Below are 21,107 nucleotides of genomic sequence, written 5' to 3' on the forward strand. Positions count from 1 at the left end.
CCAGGCTGGTTGGACCCCCAGGCCTCCCCCAGCTTCACAGTGCTGCTGAGGGCACACCTGGAGCGCTGCTATGGCCTGGGGCACCCCAACAATATTTGCAGAATCTAAAGCTACTAAGGAGCATCCAGAGGAAGCCACAAGGATGAGGAAGGGTCTAGGGAAAGCCATTAGAGGAGGGTGCTTGGGTTGTTCAGCCTGAAGGCGACTGAGGGGACACATCATCGAGGTCTGAGCTTCCTCCCGAGGAGCAGCTCCCATCTCTGCTCTGTGGTGACACAAGGGAAGGGCTGAAACTGGGCCAGGGGAGGGTTACGGTGGATAGAACAAAAAGGTTCTTCCCCAGAGGGTGGTTGGGCACTGAACAGGCTCCCCAGGGAATGGGCACGGCCCCAAGGCTGCCAGAGCTCCAGGAGTTCTGGACAATACTCTCAAGGATGCACAGAATGAGATTTTGGCATTTCCTGTGTAGGAAAAAGTCCGAGTTGGACTCGATGATTCTTGTGTGTCCCTTCTAACTCAGGGTTTTGTCTGCAGAGATCTCAAAGGTGAGGGTGAATGGTGTGGTAAAAAGTCTTAGCTGAAAACCATAAAACAACATTGCTAGAAGAGTTAAAAAGATTGTTGCTTACCTTATCGTTCTATCCACTCATTCGTTTGTTGGTTCTTTGATCAAGTTGTTATGTTCTTTTCCCCAGTTAAATGTGTAGTCCCTATGTAATTCAAACCCTGGTTTATTGTATTTCCCCTATCCCAGTTACTTCCTCCTTCCGCCCTTTCCCTTACCTCATTTCCGGCCTGCTGCTGCCTGCCTATCAAGTTAGCCACACCCTATATGTAAATCTCCAGAAGTTTCCCAGTACCACCATTACCGGAAGTTGTTGTTGAAGAAAAGATTCACAAAAATAGTCAACCAACACCGAACCCAAGTTCACAGATCATCTCAACTAACAAGCCAAGTCACCTGCAATATGTCCTTTGTAACTGTTTAATCACCGCAACCTAAAGGGCAGTTAAGAAGAATGACACCCCCAGACCAATGAGCCACTATGGAGATCTCGGACGTGTCCGTGAGGCTGAGACTCCCATCCCTACGTTCGTTGGGATCGGCAGGACCTCCTCCCGGCGTTGCCTGGCAGCAGCAGCAGCAGGCGTAGGGCCTACTCCCTGTGACCCCCCATTAATAAAGAGCTGTTTAATAAAGGCCTTGGCCCTGCTACATTCACTACAACTTGGGGGCTCGTCCGGGATAGGCCACGCCCAGAAGAGGACGTCGGAGGGGGAGGCGCCACCCCGAAGAGGCCCTCTGGGACAGCTGGCCACCCCGGACCCGGAGCTGCGCGGAACCAGGACAACGCCTGGAGCACCGGTAAGTAGACCGGTGGCGGGCACGGGAGGCGAGCGAGTGTGGTGTGGATGAGACGGGGGCTGGCAGCTCAGACCCCCGAAGCGAGTGTGGACCCCTGAGTACCGCGGTTCCGGACTCCCGCGAGGGGGCCGGCCGGGAAAAGGGGGAAGCGAGTGAGGCCTACCAAGGCCTACAGCGTGAAAGAGGCGCCTCCTTGGGGCCTAGGCCCAAGCTTGGGGAAGAAGGAGAACCTTCGCTAGGACCCAGCTTTCTGTCGGTTGGGGAAGGAGGGGAACCTTCGCTAGGACCCAGCTTTCTCTTGCTTGGGGAAGAAGGAGAACCTTCGCTAGGACCCAGCTTTCTCTTGCTTGGGGAAGAAGGAGAACCTTCGCTAGGACCCAGGTTTCTGTCGGTTGGGAAAGAGGAGAGAACCTCACTAGGACCCACCACTGTGTTTATTTTCAAAGAAGGGGGGGTGCAGGAAGGGGCAGCCGGCGCCCCGTTGGGACCGAGCCCCCCAGGGACGAGGGTTTAGGAAGGGGTATCCGGGCCCCGCTGGGACCTTACCTGACTCCCACCGGTGGAACTGAGAAGAGTAGAGGGAGGGGGCGACCGGGGCCCCGTTAGAGACCGGCTCTATCTCAGTTTAACTGTGGGCCAGGAAGGAGCATAGGGAGGGGGATATAGGTAAACCCCAGTAGTGACCAGCTCTTTCCTTTGCCCTGTTTTAGTTGCCCGTCTTTAAATTTGCTTTGAAGTAGGGGCACCGTATATTTTTTTTTAAAGAAAGAAATTATACGATAAGTTAGAAAGGGCCAGATTTTTTGTTGAGTGTGTCTTTAGTTGCCTGTCAGTTGTTTCCTTTCGAGTAGAGGCACAGTGAGTTTCTGTTAGGCCCGTTTGAAAAATCACTATGGGGTCTTGTATGAGTCAAAAGAGTAGAGCGAAAGAGAACAAAAATGTAAAGAACATCCCTCCTGATAGCCCTTTGGCGATAATGTTAAATAAGTGGGATACTTGTAAAGCTACTAAAAAGTTAGATAAAATAAAAATGATCCATTATTGTGTTGAAGTATGGCCAAAGTTAGATCTACCAGGAGTATGGCCATGGTTCGGTACCCAAGATCCATGGATGTGTACAATGCTGAATCAATATTTAAAGACTTGGGGAGGATCAAATGTGGAACAACTTGAATACGCAGCTTGTTGGAGAGGGAGTAGTGCAAAAGAAGAACCAATAAAGATATGTAAAGTAGTAGATGGAAAAAGGGTATCTGGGTATGCAGTAGTAAAAAGAGCAGAAGGAAAAGAGCTAGAAGTGATAGAAAAGGGGAAGCTACCATCCAATTGGTCTGCACAATGTTGTGAGATCTATGCGTTAAAAAGAGGTCTAGACTCATTAAAAGGAAAACCAGGAACCATTTACACTGATTCAAAATATGCATTTGGAATAGTCCACACATTTGGAAAAATCTGGGCAGAACGCGGGTATTTAAACTCAAAGGGGAAATATTTGGTACATAAAACCTTAATAAAATCCGTATTAGAATCCTTGCTCAAACCAACAGAAATTGCAGTTGTGCACATAAGAGGGCACCAAAAGGGAAATACCTTAGAAGAAAGAGGAAATCGGTATGCTGACAAAATAGCCAAAGAAGTCTCATTAAGTTCCGAAGGGCCTATAGAAGTCTTTAAATTAAATGAGATACCAGAGAAATCAGAAATTACAAAGCCCATTTTTAGTGAAGAAGAGTTAAAGATAATAAAAAAGTTAGAAATACATCAAGGAAATCAAGGAGAGTGGGTAATGAAAGATGGGCGCAAATTTTTAAACAAAAGTCTAGCCAGAAAGGTATTGGCAGAAATCCATGAACTGACCCACTGGGGTGTTCAAGGATTATGTGACCACTTCCTCAGAGAAAATTTTTGTATTGGGATATATAATCTGGCTAAATCAATAACTAAAGGGTGTTTAATCTGCCAAAAAGCTAATCAAAAAGTTATGCGAAAAATTGAATATGGGGGAAGGGAATTAGCATTAAGACCATTTCAAAGTGTTCAAATTGACTTCACCGAAATGCCCCCAGTTCAAAAATATAAACATTTATTAGTTATTGTGGATCATCTTACCCATTGGGTGGAGGCCTTCCCCACTATTAAAGAAACCTCAGAAGTGGTCATAAAAATAATCCTTGAACAAATTATTCCTAGATATGGATTAATTAATCACATCGATTCTGATAGAGGCCCACATTTTACGTCACATATATTACATCGAGTCATTGAAGCACTGGGAATGAAATGGAGGTTGCATACTCCATGGCATCCCCAAAGTTCCGGCCGAGTAAAAAGAATGAACAAAACCTTGAAAAATGTATTAACAAAATTAATTGAAGAGACCCAAATGAATTGGCTCAAATGCCTACCTCTTGCCCTATTACGCATTAGGACCAGACCGCGTGCAGACATAGGAGTTTCACCCTATGAAATGATGTTTGGGCTTCCCTTTTTAATTACCCCTTTTAGCTCTGCAAACTATCTAGAAGGAGAAGCTGCCACCCAAGAGTATTTAAGAATCATTGGAAGAACAATAGAGCAACTAAAGAAAAAAGGATACCTGCCCCAAACCTCTCCCTTAGATTCAAATGCTCATCAGATCAACCCTGGGGACTGGGTTCTTGTTAAATCCTTAAGTCACACATCTCTATCTCCTAGGTATGAAGGCCCCTTCCTAGTCCTCCTAACTACACACACTGCTGTAAGAACAAAAGAAAAAGGTTGGACTCACATATCACAAATTAAAGGACCAATTCCACCTCCCCCTGGTGAATCGGACTCCACAGTATTTCAGCCAAAGGCACCTGAATGGACCATTACAAAAGGAGCTACAGACCTCCAACTTAAGTTTAAGCGAAAAGAAAAAGACAGCTGAAAAGACTTAGACAGTTCCAATTTGAAAGCAAAGTGTTACTGTACGCAGTTTATGTTAACTCTAGTGTTGTTATAGCGTTGTTGTTGCACACCTGCAGTAGTCTTTCAAGTTCCCAGTAGTTCACTAAAGTTCTTGTTGTTACAAAATTGTTGTATCATACATCCTTCTCCGATTGTAAGTATCATTCAATCCTCTGTCGAAATCCTCAAATTAGAAGTTTGCCAAACCATAAAGACCAATTCCCCTACAGAACACTTTCTAAAAACACCTAAATTAGTATAAAAAGGGGATGAGAGAACTCTGGGAAAGTAAAATCTTACCTAAGGGGACCCCCACCTCCAAGAGGCAAGCCCGGGTGAGACTGAAAGCAGTTCATACCGGACTCTTGAGAGGAGTGTTGCTGGCCTTGCTAACAAATAACCTGATAAGCAGCGAAGAGGTTAAATGCAGCAAGTGTTACCATCGGATATATGATGGGGAGACCCAAGAGTCCCTAATAAGAATTCACACCAACGTGAATCCCAGCTGTTTCAATCATTCCCAGATCTCCACTTGTCAAGAAAGTGGAAAAACGTATTGGATTGCTAAGAATACTGCCACTTTTCGGCAGCGGTTGCTCGAAGAATGTCCTATAGGGGAAGCCTGGTTTTGCTTTGAACATGAGAATAATCAAGGAGAATTAATAGATTTGATCAAAGAAAAACAATTAGTAATAAATACCAAAAAGGAAAACGAATTGGAAATACCTTTAGGGAAAAATTTATTCATAGATTTAGTTGAAAGAATTAGTAAAGAATTAAATATAACCAAATGTCTGAAATTTGGCCATGGGAAGGGATCAGTTTAAGCCCATTGGAAATTCTAAAATGGAAGCAAACTAACCAAACATCTCAATTACCTAAGCAAAAACGAAAGAAAGAACAATGGAATTTAAAATATAAACCTATTGGAGAAGAATGTATTAAAAGAGTTGGAAACCCATATAGAACATTTGTAGGAACTATGCCCTGCAAAAGGTACCTAACTATAAAAAAGTCAATTATAAGGTGGATACCTAAGGAGCCAAACAAATATTGGACAATACACCAAAAGAAAAAAGGATGTGTTTATCACGAAGGATATGATTTACATGAATGTGCTGGAAAGAAAATAAATCCCTTTTGGGGATTAGAGGAATTATCCAAGTATTGGTCATGTCCCACCGAAACCAACCAAACCTTTTGGACAGCACCCGAGTATCTATTCTGGATATGCGGAGACACTGCATATACCAATCTTCCAGGAGATTGGGCCGGGAGCTGTACAATTGGGATTATAAAACCTTCATTCTTCCTACTTCCCAAAAATTCGGGGTCTAAATTAGGAATTCCCTTGTACGATGATTTGAAAAGGGCTAACCGAAAGAAAAGGAGTATGATTAATTTAGGAAGTACTCAAAAATGGAAGGGACAAGTGTGGACACCTGAACGCATCATGGAAGTATATGGGCCAGCTACGTGGGCACAGGATGGGTCGTGGGGATACCGTACTCCCATTTATATGCTGAACCGAATCATCAGACTCCAAGCAGTATTAGAAATAATATCTAATCGAACAGCCCTCGCATTAGACCACATTACCAAACAGTTAACTCAGACCCGGGCAGTGGTCTATCAAATTCGGCTTGCAGTAGATTATTTATTGGCTGATGAAGAAGGTATTTGTGGAAAATTTAATACATCCGAATGCTGCCTGGAAATTGATGATAAAAGCGAAGTAATACGAAACATATCTAAAGAAATCCGAAAAATAGCATATGTAGGAAACCAACAATGGACCCCTCTAATGGACACTAGCTGGTGGGATGACTTCTGGTCCCTAAAAAATAAATGGTGGAAAAAAGTAGTCTTTTTAGTTGCAAGTGCAGTCATAAGCTTTTTATTTTTACCATGCCTACTCCCATGCCTAATTAGGCTTATAAATACCACTATACAAACCAGCATAAAGAATATGACTGATCAAACGAGAGCTAAAATTTTGATGATCGGAACCCAAAACCCAGAACATGATTCAGCTAAAGAAATCTTAAACCAATTTCTAGAACTACAAAAATTATACTCCCAAGAAACCGAAAATTGTGATTTGATGCGGGTCAAAGACCCGATCAAAGAGAAAGAGGGGGGATTGTGGTAAAAAGTCTTAGCTGAAAACCATAAAACAACATTGCTAGAAGAGTTAAAAAGATTGTTGCTTACCTTATCGTTCTATCCACTCATTCGTTTGTTGGTTCTTTGATCAAGTTGTTATGTTCTTTTCCCCAGTTAAATGTGTAGTCCCTATGTAATTCAAACCCTGGTTTATTGTATTTCCCCTATCCCAGTTACTTCCTCCTTCCGCCCTTTCCCTTACCTCATTTCCGGCCTGCTGCTGCCTGCCTATCAAGTTAGCCACACCCTATATGTAAATCTCCAGAAGTTTCCCAGTACCACCATTACCGGAAGTTGTTGTTGAAGAAAAGATTCACAAAAATAGTCAACCAACACCGAACCCAAGTTCACAGATCATCTCAACTAACAAGCCAAGTCACCTGCAATATGTCCTTTGTAACTGTTTAATCACCGCAACCTAAAGGGCAGTTAAGAAGAATGACACCCCCAGACCAATGAGCCACTATGGAGATCTCGGACGTGTCCGTGAGGCTGAGACTCCCATCCCTACGTTCGTTGGGATCGGCAGGACCTCCTCCCGGCGTTGCCTGGCAGCAGCAGCAGCAGGCGTAGGGCCTACTCCCTGTGACCCCCCATTAATAAAGAGCTGTTTAATAAAGGCCTTGGCCCTGCTACATTCACTACAAATGGGGTGGAAAGAGCACCCAGAGTTGCTTCGTGGTGTTTGGAAGCACGAGCCAGACAAGCACATTTATGCTATTGCTAACTTCTTTTTAATCACCAGCTGCTGTAGGCACAGGGCAATGATTTAATGTTTATGTCTGAATCCCACAGAGACAATACGCTGCTCATTTCAGTGCAACTCCTAGTCTGGCCTCTGTACTTAATAAGTAGGCTATTATCTGACTATCAGCGCACGGGAGATTAACAGGAGCCATTTTCATTACCATTAATGGTGGCTACACAGATAATGCCCTCACGTCAATGAGAAGATAATGGGCCCTTAAGTGTGCGTGTGTAAGGCCGACAGAGGAAGGGGTATGAAATATAAAGCAAACCTGGCTTAAATAATTTGCTTTTCCAGTTAAGAAGAAAGTAATCTCTTCTCATAAGCACCATCATTTTCTGGTAAACGTGAACCAACAGGTAATGAGGTTCCCATTACACAAATGCTGTGTTGCAGAGTCTAATGAGCATATTAATCTTTGTTTTTCCGTATAATTGGTAGATAATCCAGGGATATGTGTTGGCTGTGCAGTGGTTCTGGGTGAATGTGTGTGAATGTCCTGAGCCAGGAGTCATCTCAACCCCAGACACACAGTGAGCAGAAAAGAATCACCTATTGAGGGCTGCAGGATGGGGCTGTCTGGTGTGCAGTAGGAATGAAGGGATGCCACAAACATTTGTCTTTCTCAGCAAGCAAGTAAATGTGTGCCATTCCTTGGCAAGTCCAGTTTGCACTGTTCCTGGAATTTGGGATGGGTGCATAGCTCTCTCCCCATCTCTGCAATGTGTGGCAAATGTCTATTCTGAGATAACAGATAATGCCAAGAAGAAACATTTGCAAAGGCAGCCAGCACTGCCTCCCCTACTTGTTCCCTTTATCTGCTTATGAACTGTTTCTAGCCTGAGACTAAATCACAAATATTTTTAGCACAATTGCCATTGTTATAATTGTTATGCCCAATGTCAAGAACATATGAAACATGATGATAAGGAACAAATTACAGCATAAAATAATACAAGGCAGGCACAGTATCCTTGAGCTGTTTTCCATGTGGAGATTTTCCAGATAGAAATCATTTTGCTTGGCTTCAAAAGGACAATATGCCAACATGTAAAGGTCAGTCTGATTTGAGAGCACAGAAAACAGCTAGAGCCAAATTCTGCAGAGATTTCATGAACAAGTTCACCACAATTGCAGTGAAGAAGACTAATAGCAAGTGGAAACTTACTAAGATAAGCTACCTAGTGTGCAGTTTTTGCTTGTAAGTTAATGATTTTGTATGATGGTTTTGAAACTTCTTTGGGGAAAAAAATCTCTGGAATAGGATTTAAACCAAAGAGCATTCATTTTCACTTTTTTCCTGGTTTACAGATTTACTAAACCCTTTCTAATCTATTAATAAGACTAGATTTAGGTTATTAAATATTGCAGTCCCTGGCATAAATGAAGCAGCATTACCACTCGGTTTAAATCACACTTAAATAACTGAAAAATTCTAGAACAGCTGACAGCCTGAGCTTCAAATATTAAAAGCAAAAGAGATACCACAAAACCCTGTTTGGACTTGTTTACTGATGCCTATGTGGGCTGAATTACAACCCTCACTAGTAGCAGCACTTGTCATGGACCGAGAAACTGTGAATTTTTATTGCCTTTTTCCCTCCCAACACACATGAGATGAGCCACTATATCAGGATGTCACAACACTTAAATTGAGGGGGAACAAGAAGAAACGCAGATCCCTTCTTAGATAAATCTAGTTAATAAATCTGAGGAGCAAGGAGCGAGGAATGGACCTGTTTGCATGATAAATGCCACCACTGGAGTTCTGCGTTGTCACTGTGTGTGACTTATGTAACTGTGTGAATAAAGTACAGCCATGAATGTAACACAGGACTGTGTTTGTAACTCAGAGCTGTGTCTGTAACTGTGTGAGTAATAATGCAACCCCAAACTCAGCCCTTCTAGCAGCAGGAGAAGCCGGGTTAATTGATGGGATTGTGGTAACACCCTTTTCCTGCAGGGCTTTTTGGTACCTCTGTGTGTTGCATGCTCTAAGCAGCACCCTGGGAAATGCAGGTTGTCACCTGAGCCACCAAAAGCTTCACCTCATTTTCAACTTCACAGGCTTGAGAGTTCAGAGTGACTTTGGGGATGGTATTGTCTTTGTAAATCTCAACAGAAGATTCCTGCCAATGTTATGTCACATTAAAAAATACTAAAAAAAAATAATATGTGAAATGTTTTTTGCCACGGGATGAAACAGTAGTAGTTATTAAATGTTTACTTTTATATTATTATTTATTATGCTGAATGAATAAGATTTATTTTTTATTAATCATAGCACTCGGGGCTATTGATACTCACTGCATTTGGCAGTCTAGCAGACCTAGCCAGCTACAGTGAATATTGCCATTAAGCTACAGAAATGTCACATGCATTTAATAAAAAAGTCTCTTCCCTTTCCTTGTACAAGGGAACATCACTTTTTTTCCTTCCTTTTCAGCTGAGAAACCCATATTTTCTGATACATTTCCTCAGTTAACTTGACACTGACACAAATCAGTAACTCCATCTAATGACCAGCACAGCCCTGCTGGTGGTCAGGCACCAGAAGCCAGAGTTTAGGCAGGGATTTAGTCCTACAGGTAAATCAGAGTCCTGCCTATGCCATGACCACACACCACAAGCTCCAGCACTGAATTTCATGTCCAGACAAGATCAGGACAGTAATCAGCCCCCATCCTTCCTCTGCATATTTATAGGGAGTTCACTTCTGACTGAACTCCCTGTGCCCACTCTCCCACACACCTGGGAGAGCATTTTAATATGTGTATTTCTACTACCCATCATGTCACTCAGACATTCTTTCATTATATTTTTCCAGCTCAAAGCTAGATCTGAAACAAAACTTAAGCAAATACTTGTATTTATAAACCCCCATCAGTCCTTCTCCCTGTGCACATTTTTTTTCATATCAAAAATTGAGCAAAATTTGGAAAGCTTTTATATGAGACCACAGGAAGCTTTACTCTGATATTAAAACAGCAGACAGAAAAGCAAAACCTTTTATTCTAAAAGCAGCTGTTACTCCACGCAGCTTTATCTTTGTGTTTATGTCACGTCCGTGTGTGTCACATCACAGTTTGTAGCACTGTCAATCAAAGCTGTCAAAGTGGCCAGCTTGGTCCAGGAGAAGGAAAAAAGCCTGGAAGTGCTGCTTGAATCTACTCTGTGGATATGCAGAATGAACTCTGGAGGCTGGTTCAAGTGGCTTATTTCCAAGGCAATTAAGTCTTTCTTAAGTAAATGTGTGTAAAAAATGCTCCCTCAGCCTGGTGGCACCTGACACTGCTGACTTCTTAATACTCATTAGCCCTCCCTGGCTGGGATTGGAGAGAATATCACAGCAAAAAACGGCAGAAAAATAGCTGGGTTTGTGTGTGCATGAGTTGGAATAGCTTTGGGCTGCACGTTCCATCCCCTCCTCCGGGCAGGACTCACAAACGCCGGCCCCTGACACTGCACACCCACACTGCTGCAGATGTCCTTCAGAAGACATGCTAAAAAGAAACTCTTCATTGATTTCTTCTCCATCACATCACATGAGACTTGTTAAATTGGCTCGGGGAAGTTTGTAATCATTTGAGAGGAAAGAATGATTCCTAAGCAAATGGGGAAGCAGCTTGTCCAAATGAGAGCGCCCTAAGCCAGTGCCTGAAACTGGAGACTACTCTCACCCTTCAGGCTCTCTTTTTTGTCATATCATTTGAGAAATGCAACTGTTGCATGGAAACCTTGAATAATCACTTGGTATCAATACCCAGGGACCTTGGCAGCTGCATTGAATTACTCCTTGGTCACAGTGCCTAGTGAAACTGCGGCTGGAAATGTGGCTGCAATCATGCCAGCTACTCGGGTTGTATGGCTGAGGTGCTGGGGTGTCAGCTGTGCTGCTCCTGTGGGGTTTAACCCTTCGGGCACTGCCTCCTCTCTGCTCCAGGCTGGGCCTGTTTTGTCAGGAATGCTGACACAGAATCATAGAATATCCTAGGTTGGAAGGTACATCGAGCTCCTGACCCCACACAGAACAATTCCTTCATGTGCCTGAGAGCATTGTCCAAATACTCTGTGAGCTCTGCCAGTCTGGGAGGCAAAACCACTTCCCTGGGGAGCTGCTCCAATGCCCAGACACCCTCTGGGGGCAGAACTTGTTCCCAATATCCAACCTAAACCTCTCCTGACACAACTCCATGCTGTTCTCTGGGTCCTATCCCTGCACAATTCATCCCCTGAGCTACTACAACACTAGTTTGAGCAGTATTTCTCAAGGTCAGGAGTTGTTACATGTTTTTGGTCTCCAGACCAAAAAGACAGGTGGGGAATTTCAGTGGATGAGGGAGGATTTTCAGTGCTGCTGCTTGGGTGAGGTGTTCTGTGGCACAAGGTACTCACTTCAGACTAACACAAATGCTGGCAGCCTCCAGGATGTGTCTGTCTCAATGTATTTCCTTAATAGCCATGGAGAAATAGAAAAAGACAGGGTTATGAGAGACTGTTTGTGAGATGCTGTGGCAGAATTACCACATTAGCAAAGTTGTAAAGGTATGAATTTGAACCTTGACTCCAATGTAGAGGTAAATGGGTGCTGCTGATATGTTTGATCCAGCAATTAATTCAGCAGGCTGCAAAAGGACAGGAAGATGAGTGTACAGTTCCTCTGACCATGGCCTGCTGAGGGTGTGCCACTGTGGTTCTGCTCAGTTCAAACTTTTCTTTGGTCCCTCTGGAGAGAAGAGGGACGTGTCTGGGATATTTCCAACTCTCTTGGGTCTTCTACCATGATAGTCTTGATTTCAGCTAGCTTCAGTCCCAGAGCAGCAGTTATTAGCCCAGGGTAATGGCAGGTTTAAAAAATTACAAGTTTAAAATTAGGTCAAGAGTTCTTGTCCTTTTTTTTCATACTCTCTTTCTAGCTGGTTCAGTAATCTTTCTCTATGTTGAAAATCTTCAATAAGACACATGGGACATATCACAGAGCCCAGTTTTTACAGCCAGAGCTGTGATTGGAGGCAACCTTGGGTCACCAGCAGTGAGATCCTCGCCCTGTATCCAATGTTAGACTTGAGGAGACAGGAGAGAGCCCTTTCCTCCTCCCATGCAGGAAGATGATTTATCCTAATTCAATTGTATATTTTAAACTTCCACATTGTCCTGTGGCAGGAAGCTTCACAGCTCACCCACCTTGCCTGTGAAGACTTCCCAGTTATCATTTTGGATGTGCAGGAAATCCTGCTGTGTGCAGTGCTGAGCTGCCATCACTCAGGCTACAGGCAGTGGGGCTTACTTCTCAGAGTGACACAGAAATAGGATGTGACATGCCACCTTGGGAAGGCTGCTGTGTGCCCTGGAGCAGGGGAGCAGGCTGCTGATTAGCTCCTGGAGCATGGGACAGGCACGCTTTGCCTTGGGGTGTGGATGGAAAGTAGGAACACTCTGACACTGCTGTGTTTGATCAGACATCTGCACAGGCACAGGGACCCAGCTGATGTTATTAAAATGGAGAGGAGGTGAATGTAAATGAACTGAGTGGAATAATGCACCCCATGCTGCCGTGGGATGTAAGACCATCTCCAGCCTTCAGCAGCTGTGACAATTACAGGGTTTGGCTGTGAAGAGACATGTCCCCAGCTAATACTTTTAGCCTCTACTGCTCCTCTTGATCTGTCAGAGCAAGGAAGCTGCAGGTATTAGAGATAACAAGCTGTGGTAAGGTACTGCTGCTTTGTTTCAAGTGTGCTAACTTTGTTTTTTCATTTCTTCTAAGGTAAATCTGTGACTTTCTCCCAGAAATTTGGATGTAATCAGAGAGGTGATAACCAGGTCCCACTAGCTAAGGTTAATCACCCCTGGCAATGCAGCTGGATCCATGCAACAATACATTTGCATGGGAAGAGATTCCTGATTCAAATACTAAGAGCAGGGACATTGAACTTTTGGAGCATCATTTGAACCTGAGGATGTTTCTCATGCTATAGAGAGATTCCATTCCCTCCATAAAGTCAGGATGTGCATCAGAATCTTAAAATACAGGCACATCCTCAGGAATTAAAGGAGGATAAAGGAAACAACCAGGATCTCTTAAACATCCCTGTGGCCTGGCATTTGCAGTAATGATTGCTTGACCAATTCTTAGTCCTTGCTCCTCTCCTGATGGTGAGGGATGCAGCTGCCTGTGATTGTCTGGCTCTGTGTACACACATCCCTCTACACCAAAATCCCTGCTAAGAATCCCTCAGACCCCACCCAGAACCCCTTAATCAGGAGAAATCCTTCTTAACGTTCAGACTGGACTCTTGAAACAACATTTCATCCTTCAAAAGCAGAGAGTGAGTTTATACTTCAGGAAATAAAAAAAAAAAAAATCAGGATACTGAAAAATGTTGAGTTTCTTTCTTTTTTTTTTGCTAAATTAAAGTTGTAGTTGGTTTTATGAATTAAGTTTTCAAGGTAGTTGTATGGTCCTGCTGCACTTATGCAGGAATTCAGATAGTCAGATACACAGATTAAGAAATCATATGAATGAAGATTATAATATCAGGGTCTGGGAGTTTTAAGTCACTTCTTTGAAATACAGGTTATGTTATTCCTGTCACCCTTATTAGAAAGCTTGGCAAAGTCTGTGTTTTCCTTCACATGCATATGGAGCCCAAGCCAAGCCATGCTTGCTTTCTGCACAGCTTATCAAGATAAAAGTGCAGGTGGAAAAAATCCTATTTCTGTCAAACTTAGCCTTTCAGCAGCAATACCTTTTGCTGCTTCACACTGTGCCTCCTTTGCAGTACAACTGAGCTGGAAAATAGCAATGCCTACAGGAGGTTTTCAGAAGCAGGAGGTGGAACAAGGGATGCAGAAAACCTTAAGAAGTGGCACAAAAGCCAGGTTCTAACCTGCATGGCTGTATCCCAGCTTTCCCCTGCTGTTCCCAGCAGTTTCCTGAGCATGTAACAAGTCCAGCCTAACCCCAGGCTGCTTTTGGCTGACTTGAGCCCCTGTTCTAATTCTGATGCCAGCTGTCTGACCCTACAGTGCAGAATGAGACCTGCCTGTGCAGTTTTTAAGGAATGTTTTATCTGCATTCATGAAAAAAATAAACTGATCTTTACTCCATTGCCTTTTCCATTCAAAATCCACCTTCTGGGGAATATGAATGCTGCCAAAACTTCCTCAGTCCACAGTTTTCTGGGTGAAATAAATTGATTTCTTCTCTGGGTATTTCTTCTCTGGGTGTTTTCCTTTCACCTATAATAAAATGTGTTTTATTGTACCTGACTGCATTAATTGATGCCTTGGTTATGCACAGTGCACAGGTCAGATAATCAATATATTTTACCATTTAAAACCAGAAGGATTTGTGATCAATTCAGAGTCTGCCACCTAATCTCAGGTATTCAGACTTTGTTTATTTGTTCTGTTTCTTCCAGTGGCTGATGTGAATAACAATAACGTTGTTAATACAAAGTTTTAAACCTTCCTAGCACTTGAGGACCAATCCTTCTTCCTTAGGATATAGGCAGGCAGTGTTTTCCTCGAGTGAAATGGTAGAGCTGCTGTGATTTCAGCTGCCACCTCCTCACCCACTGCAAGGAGCAGCGGGATGTGCCTATTTAAAATGAAAGTGGAGCTGATCACTGCTGGTGGGGAGCCACAGGCTGCTTTGGAGGCAGAAATGAAACCCTGACTTGCTTCAGAGGAAGAAGGGACACCAGAGGCGACAGAACAAACTGTTGTGCAGACTCTGGAGCCACCGGAGATTGCAAAGAGACGACCTTGTCACCAGATGAGGCTCCCCCAAAGCTTCTTATCCTGTTGTGCCGAGCTTAGCAGCGAGTCTGTCCCAGTCCCAGCGTGGTGTGTGACCTGCTCCTCAGGCCAGTGCGTGCACAGGGAGGCTGCCATGAGCCTCCGGATCCGGCTTCTCCCTCGCCAGGGGAGGCAATGGGAGCCACTCGGGCACGCACAGGAGGTGGTTGTGTGCTTGTGGCTTTGCTCTGCTGTTCGCAATTCAAGTTGACTGACTTGCTTTTCTACAGGTGCAGGGTACGGCGAGTGGTACGCACGTGGTGCTCAAATAGAAGCACTTTTTGGAGGTAGAGCGATGCTCTCCTACATCCCTCTGCTCCCACTCACCTGGGGGTCCTAATCAAGCCTGGCTATACTTTAAAATACCCACAAACGTGCATTTTAAACAATCCCGTGTCTTATCGCCCTTTAGGAGTTTCTCTTCCATGTACACCCTCTGACAAATTTTATGAGGAAAAATAACATAATTTAGAAATTATTTTAGGTTAGTTTGGTAACGTTCAGGGTGAACACGCCAGCACCTGCACGGGGAAGCCTGTGTGGACAAACGCGAGGAGCTCCACAGACCGTGCGTCCTGCACACCCACCTGGCCAGCACGGACCGCTCCCCGCCGCGTCCAGCACGGCAAAAACGAGGGGCTGCCCTGTCCGGGGAATCGGAGCTGCCCCCGCCTCCCGGGGGAGGGCAGGGCCGGGGCCGGAGCATCCCAGCGCGCCTGCGGGGGCCCGGGGGGCGCATCCCGGGCTGGCGGCAGCCCCCGCCCCGCCCGCCCGCCCAGCCTGCGGGACGGCAGCGCCGCCGGAGCGTTGCCCTTTTAAGCTGTGGCCCCGCTCGCCTCCTCCCCGGCTCCCGGAGGGGCTCCGGCAGCCGGCACCGAGCGAGCGGCACCGAGCGAGCTGCGAGCCGCGGAGAGCCCCGGGGCGGCAGCGGGCTGCCCCTGCCCTGCGCCGCTGCTCGGGGACCATGGGATGCTGCACCGGCCGCTGCACCCTCATCTTCCTCTGCACCCTGCAGCTGGTGAGTGCAGGCGCTGGGGAGCGGGGGCAGCTCGGGGAGCCGCGGGTTCGGCTCGCCGGGACGGGAACAAAAGCGCCTGGGTGCCCGCTGCCCCGGGCAGGGCTGCGCTCCTCCGCGGCTCGGGAGCGCAGCGGCGAGGTGGAGAGATGTCGGGAGCGCTCCCGGGACGCTGTGCTGCGCAGCGGGGATTTACCGATACTTACAACTTAAAAAAAACAACCGAAAAAGGGTGAAAAAAAAAAAAAGCCTCGCACAACAAAAGTAGTTTTCAATTAGTAAGTTTGTACTTATAAAATACAACTGAAAAAGGAAGGAAATTACTTTGTGAGAGGAGCCCCGGCGGCTCGGTGGCGATGTTGTAAACCAAACCAAACTTCACCCGTGCCAAAATCCACCGGTACCTTCAGCCTCTTGCGTGGAAAGGTCCACCCACATCCCACCCTGGTGACCAGCACCCCACTATGCTTGTGCTTGCTCGGAAGGAATTATTTCAAACCTCCTCGGGATGAGGTGCGTAGATAGAATGTGCCTATTAATACGCATGTGTTTATGTAGAAATAAACTCCCCAGTGTGCGGAGAGTGCGGTCCCTGGTGGGCACGGGTCGGTCCTTGGCGGGTGCGAGTTCCTGGTCCTTATGACATCTGCATAGATGATAAACAAAGGTCTGGTTGTTCCCTGAGTGTCTGCGCATCCAGGCTGGATCTGGAGGGTCCCCTTCTTGTCAATAGCTAATGGGCTCCAGGGCTCCTCCAGCCTTAAAAAGGAAATGACAGCATCTAGTGTTTTAATTTCATTGACTTCTCCCAAATTTGCTTTATTTTGGAGCGTTAGTGGTGCGCAGGAAAGGGCAGGCTTCCTGTAAAGTTCTTTTGAATAGTTTGCTGGTGCCAAGGGCTGAGATTAGTTAAAACTCTTTGTTTTGGAGTTGGGTGCTGTGACAACGTTTCTTTTTCTGCAAAGAGCCAGGGGGCAGACGGGGGAGGGAAAGGGAGAGGGAAACCGGGAACCTGCTAGTTTTGAAATTATATCCATCAGCCTAAAATTGAAAGGGAGGAGAGTGGGAATGCACCCCTGTGAGCCCAGACTAGCACAATTGGAGGATGAGTGTGGAGGATTTGACTCATGGTTAAACAAAATGCAGAATAGAATTGATGGGGTTTTCTTGCACAAAGCGTCTTGCTCAGCATATTTATGAGTGAGTTGAATGGCTGGGGAGTGTATTTAGTCTCCTGGATTATTTCTTTTGATTTTTCACCCGTGATCACACAAGAAAGAAGCTGCACCCTGTACTACATTAGAAATTGGCGTCTCAGCACTCACTGTCTCTTAAACCCATCACTGTGTCATCCTGCTCTAAGCACACACTCATACACTGGGTAAAAAAAAAGGGGGGGAATGAGAAAAAGCCATGAGGTGCTGGTGCTGTTCTGATTTCTGACAAGCGTGGGAGTTTTCTTGTATCCAAGATACAGGGACAAAGAACCCCCAGTATTTTATTTTCCTTAAGACCCTCCTCCTTGAAGAAAAGAATCAGTTTGGCTCATTCTTAAGCAAGTTTGGATGCCTCAGCCATAGCAATTTCCCATGGCACTCGCTGGGTGAATTGGTAGAGCTGGAAAAATGTGAACTATGGTGAGGGAATTTCTGGAGCTGCACTCCAGTGGGGGTGAGGTCAGGAGATCCTGGCCAGTTCCCAGCAAGAGCTTGGGTGAGGGTGAGATCCAGTGCGATGCTTTTTCATGTACTTTATTATTCAATTAAGCAAACTTTGTCTGTAAATCATCACATCACTTCCACATCCACACGGCCGTGACGTGCAGGACTCGCTGCTGCCCGGGGTGGGCTCTGCTAAGACAAAACACTGAAGCAATCAGGCCAAGATCATCAATAAATTATAATGACGTGAACTTCCTTTGTTCCTCTCATGTCTCTGCTCAGCTTTATTTGATACTTTGAACCCTTCACAGCCTTCCCTGTTTGTTGCCAGGCTCTGTGTCTCCCACTGCTGAAATCCCAGGGGTGGAATTCTGCTTCTTGTGTGAATGTTTTGCCTCTGACTTAAGTGGGGAGAGGGTTTGGGTGCTGGGATCTCCCACTTCAGTTCTGCAGCACACCTCTGAGATCTGTTACATGTTCTCGTGTCTGTTCCTTAGAGCTTCACAGGGCTTTTTATATAAATGATGAATGAAAACATAAACAACCCCCCCCAAAAAAACCCCTCGAATCAGGAATCTGAGTTGCAATGCTTCGTATAGATTATTTTATTATGAGGTGCAAATAGTTGAGTGAGCGTTCGGGGAAGTGTTTGCACACTGCAGTTTAAATGTTTCCCTGGGAAAAAAAGAAACAAAACAAAAAAAAAAAAAAAAAGGCAGAAAGCAAACAAATTCATCATTTGCAGTGTGTGCTCCAAAAGAAAAAGTTTGTGCTCCAGCCGGAGAGCAGAACAACGTGTGAATTGAAAGAGCCGCTACACAATGCGAATACCAACGAGCTCCTCGGCCCCCAGGGCTGCGCCTCGGCACGGGAGAGGAGCGGAGCGTTCGCATCTGGCTGAAGAAAATCAGGGCTGGCTCCCCAGCGGTTTGCTAATCAGGGGGGAAGGGAAGGCTGGAGTTTGAATAAATAATTCGCCGTGTTCCAGTTTTAGATGATTGTTTCCTTGAAGCGTCCACGTTGGGCTCGGCGCTTTGCTGAGCGGTGCTGGGGGAAGCTGCAGGAAGGTTCTGCCTCTCCCTGCCTCTGTCCTGGTCTGCATCCCTGTCCCTAATCCTTCCCTTTTTCCCACTCCAGCCCTACTTCCAGCAGCAGTTGGGGTGAAAGTTGGCCCAGGTCAGAGCTGCCCTGAGAAATGGCTTATCTTCAGCTATGGATGGCATGGAGGAGGACTATCAGCAAGGTGGTGGGGTGTTTTTCCAGGGTTTGTGATTCCTGAAGGGGTTGTCACCTCCCCATTTTCATTTTGCCCGAACACCTCTGCCATCCAGGAGCTGTAGTCACCTACAGCAGACCAGGAGCCCTTCCTCATTCCTCCCAACCTTTGGGCAGGTGCATATTAAGAAACAAGAGCAAAATTTAAATGAACCGTAGGCTTCCTCAGGGAAAAAAAATCATGGGGTTCTCTGTCAGGGAGCCTCTGTAGAGGGTTAAGAAATGCCCCTTGTAGGAATTAGAACTGCAAAAGGTTTGCCAAGGGCAGGATTTCTGAACCCAAGTGGAATGAGGCTGTTGCACCCACCAGTGGGCTGGGTGGCTCCTGGTGAGGAGCCACAGACCAGGGCTGGGTTTCAGGCAGGGAGATATTAAATAATCATTGATTTGCTGCTTTCCTCTCGGCCAATGTGAGATTGCACCCAACTGGTGAATTTTCTGGAGCAGTAAGTGCCTGTGCACCGGAGGCACTGTGTGAATTTATTTCCACTGAGCATGGAAAAATTCCCTCACTCCCCGTGCCCTGCCCCTATAAATCAAACAACTGTAGTTTCTTTACATTCTGTCCATGGATTGAGAGCTCAGATGCCAAGCAAAGCCTGGAGACAATTTTACAGATACATTATAAATCCCCCTAGAATAACAGCTTCTAATGGAAAAAGTGACTAATACTTCAAATGAGCACAGAACAAGGCACACTGGGATGGGACTGCACATCGAGACTAACCAAAAGTAACTATATACATTTATTTATTTATTTCCTCGAGCTCTCTTTCTGCCTTGCTCCTTTCTTGGTGATTTCCTTTTAATCTCTTACAGTAGAGGGTGACCAGTTCTGGAAGCTATTTGAAACCAGCCCAGATCCTTCTCTTAGTACTCTCTTGAAGTGGTTGTATTGGTTTGATTGAGGTAAAAAAATTATGCAGAGGAGTGAGGGCAGAAGGGGAGTGTGGCAGACTGGCAGTGGGATGCCATGGAAAGGCCAGATCTGGGCAAAATTGAAATGTGAGTTAAAATAGTTGGAACAGAGGGATTTTTCACAAGGGGATGTAGTGATAGGACAAGGGAAAATAGCTTTAAATGGAAAGAGAGTAGGCTTAGATTGCATTTTGGGAAGAATTTCTCCCCTGTGAGGGTGGTGAGGTGCTGAGAAGCTGTGGCTGCCCCTGGATCCCTGGAAGTGTCCAAGGTCAAGCTGAATGGAGCTTGAGACAGTGGCAGGTGTCTCTTCCAACCCAAACCATCCTGAAATGCTGATGCTATCACTTGATCCATCAGCACCTGAGCTGCAAGGGGGGTGGCAGAGCTTGTCCCTCTCCAGGGTAAGGAGGAGACAGGATTGCTGTGTCTGGGGGCTGTAGAAATGACTTGCTTGGCTTTCTCCTCTCCACCTCAGGGATCACTTGGAGGTTGGGAGAGTGTTCAGGACTCGTCTCTCCCCTTGTCTGCAGCTGCCTCTGGAGGCAGGGCAGTGTTGGGCTGCCCTGGGGGAGCTGTGAGCCTGCACAGCTGCCATGTGGCTGAGCACAAAGCCTTGGGGGAAGAGCAGGTGCAAGGGCAAGCACAGAGTCCCTCTGCTCATCATGCTGCTCAGGACCCCTCCAAAATTACCTTGTGCTCTCCCCAGCTGTTTATCTTCTCTGTGGCTTATGCTCAAATTCTAAGCCCTCCAGGGAAAGGGCCATCTTTGGTGGATGTGCACAGCACCCAGCTCTGGGATGGCTCAAACCTAAGTCCTTGAACAATACTGCAGGCTAAATAATAAAGTAAGACTAAAGACTACGTTTGACAGATGCTGTCTTCTCCATGTCTGTTCCAGACAAAGGAAAATTAAAGCTGTGCCAATAATAGAGCTCGTCAGCATTTTCCACTGAAGCTGACTTGCAGTAGAAACCTGGGGATTTGACTAAATGAATATTTTCATGAGAAGTATCTGCTTTCCATAGACAATCCTGACTTTTTCTCCCAAGTTTTGGCCAGAATATTTTGGCGAAAAGTCAAAAATGTGCTGGCAAATGTTTGCTGTGCTGGCAAACATTTTTAATTTTGGAGTGGTGGAGCTTTTCTTACAAAAAGTTAAATTTTTGCATGATATTTTTCTTTTCTTCCCCTGCTTTTCCTGAGCAGCTGGAGTCAGTACAC

The 21,107-nt window shown here is 45.6% G+C and overlaps 1 protein-coding gene across 3 annotated transcripts in view; it reads left to right on the top strand.

Annotated features, from left to right (window-relative positions):
* The first annotated feature begins 15,687 nt into the window (after positions 1 to 15,687).
* NKAIN4 (sodium/potassium transporting ATPase interacting 4) overlaps positions 15,688 to 21,107 on the top strand; it is a 50,181-nt gene continuing 44,761 nt past the window's right edge. Inside the window, exon 1 of one of the 3 annotated variants that reach the window (XM_079321711.1) lies at positions 15,688 to 16,032. In XM_079321711.1, coding sequence (XP_079177837.1) covers positions 15,979 to 16,032 — 54 coding nt within the window. In that variant the 5' untranslated portion in view covers positions 15,688 to 15,978. The remainder of the gene's footprint in view (positions 16,033 to 21,107) is intronic. The other 2 variants (XR_013776308.1, XM_079321712.1) reach the window with 2 other exon arrangements.

The sequence above is a fragment of the Erithacus rubecula genome, assembly GCF_903797595.1.
Source record: "Erithacus rubecula genome assembly, chromosome: 18".
In the NCBI taxonomy this organism is placed as follows: Eukaryota; Metazoa; Chordata; class Aves; order Passeriformes; family Muscicapidae; genus Erithacus; species Erithacus rubecula.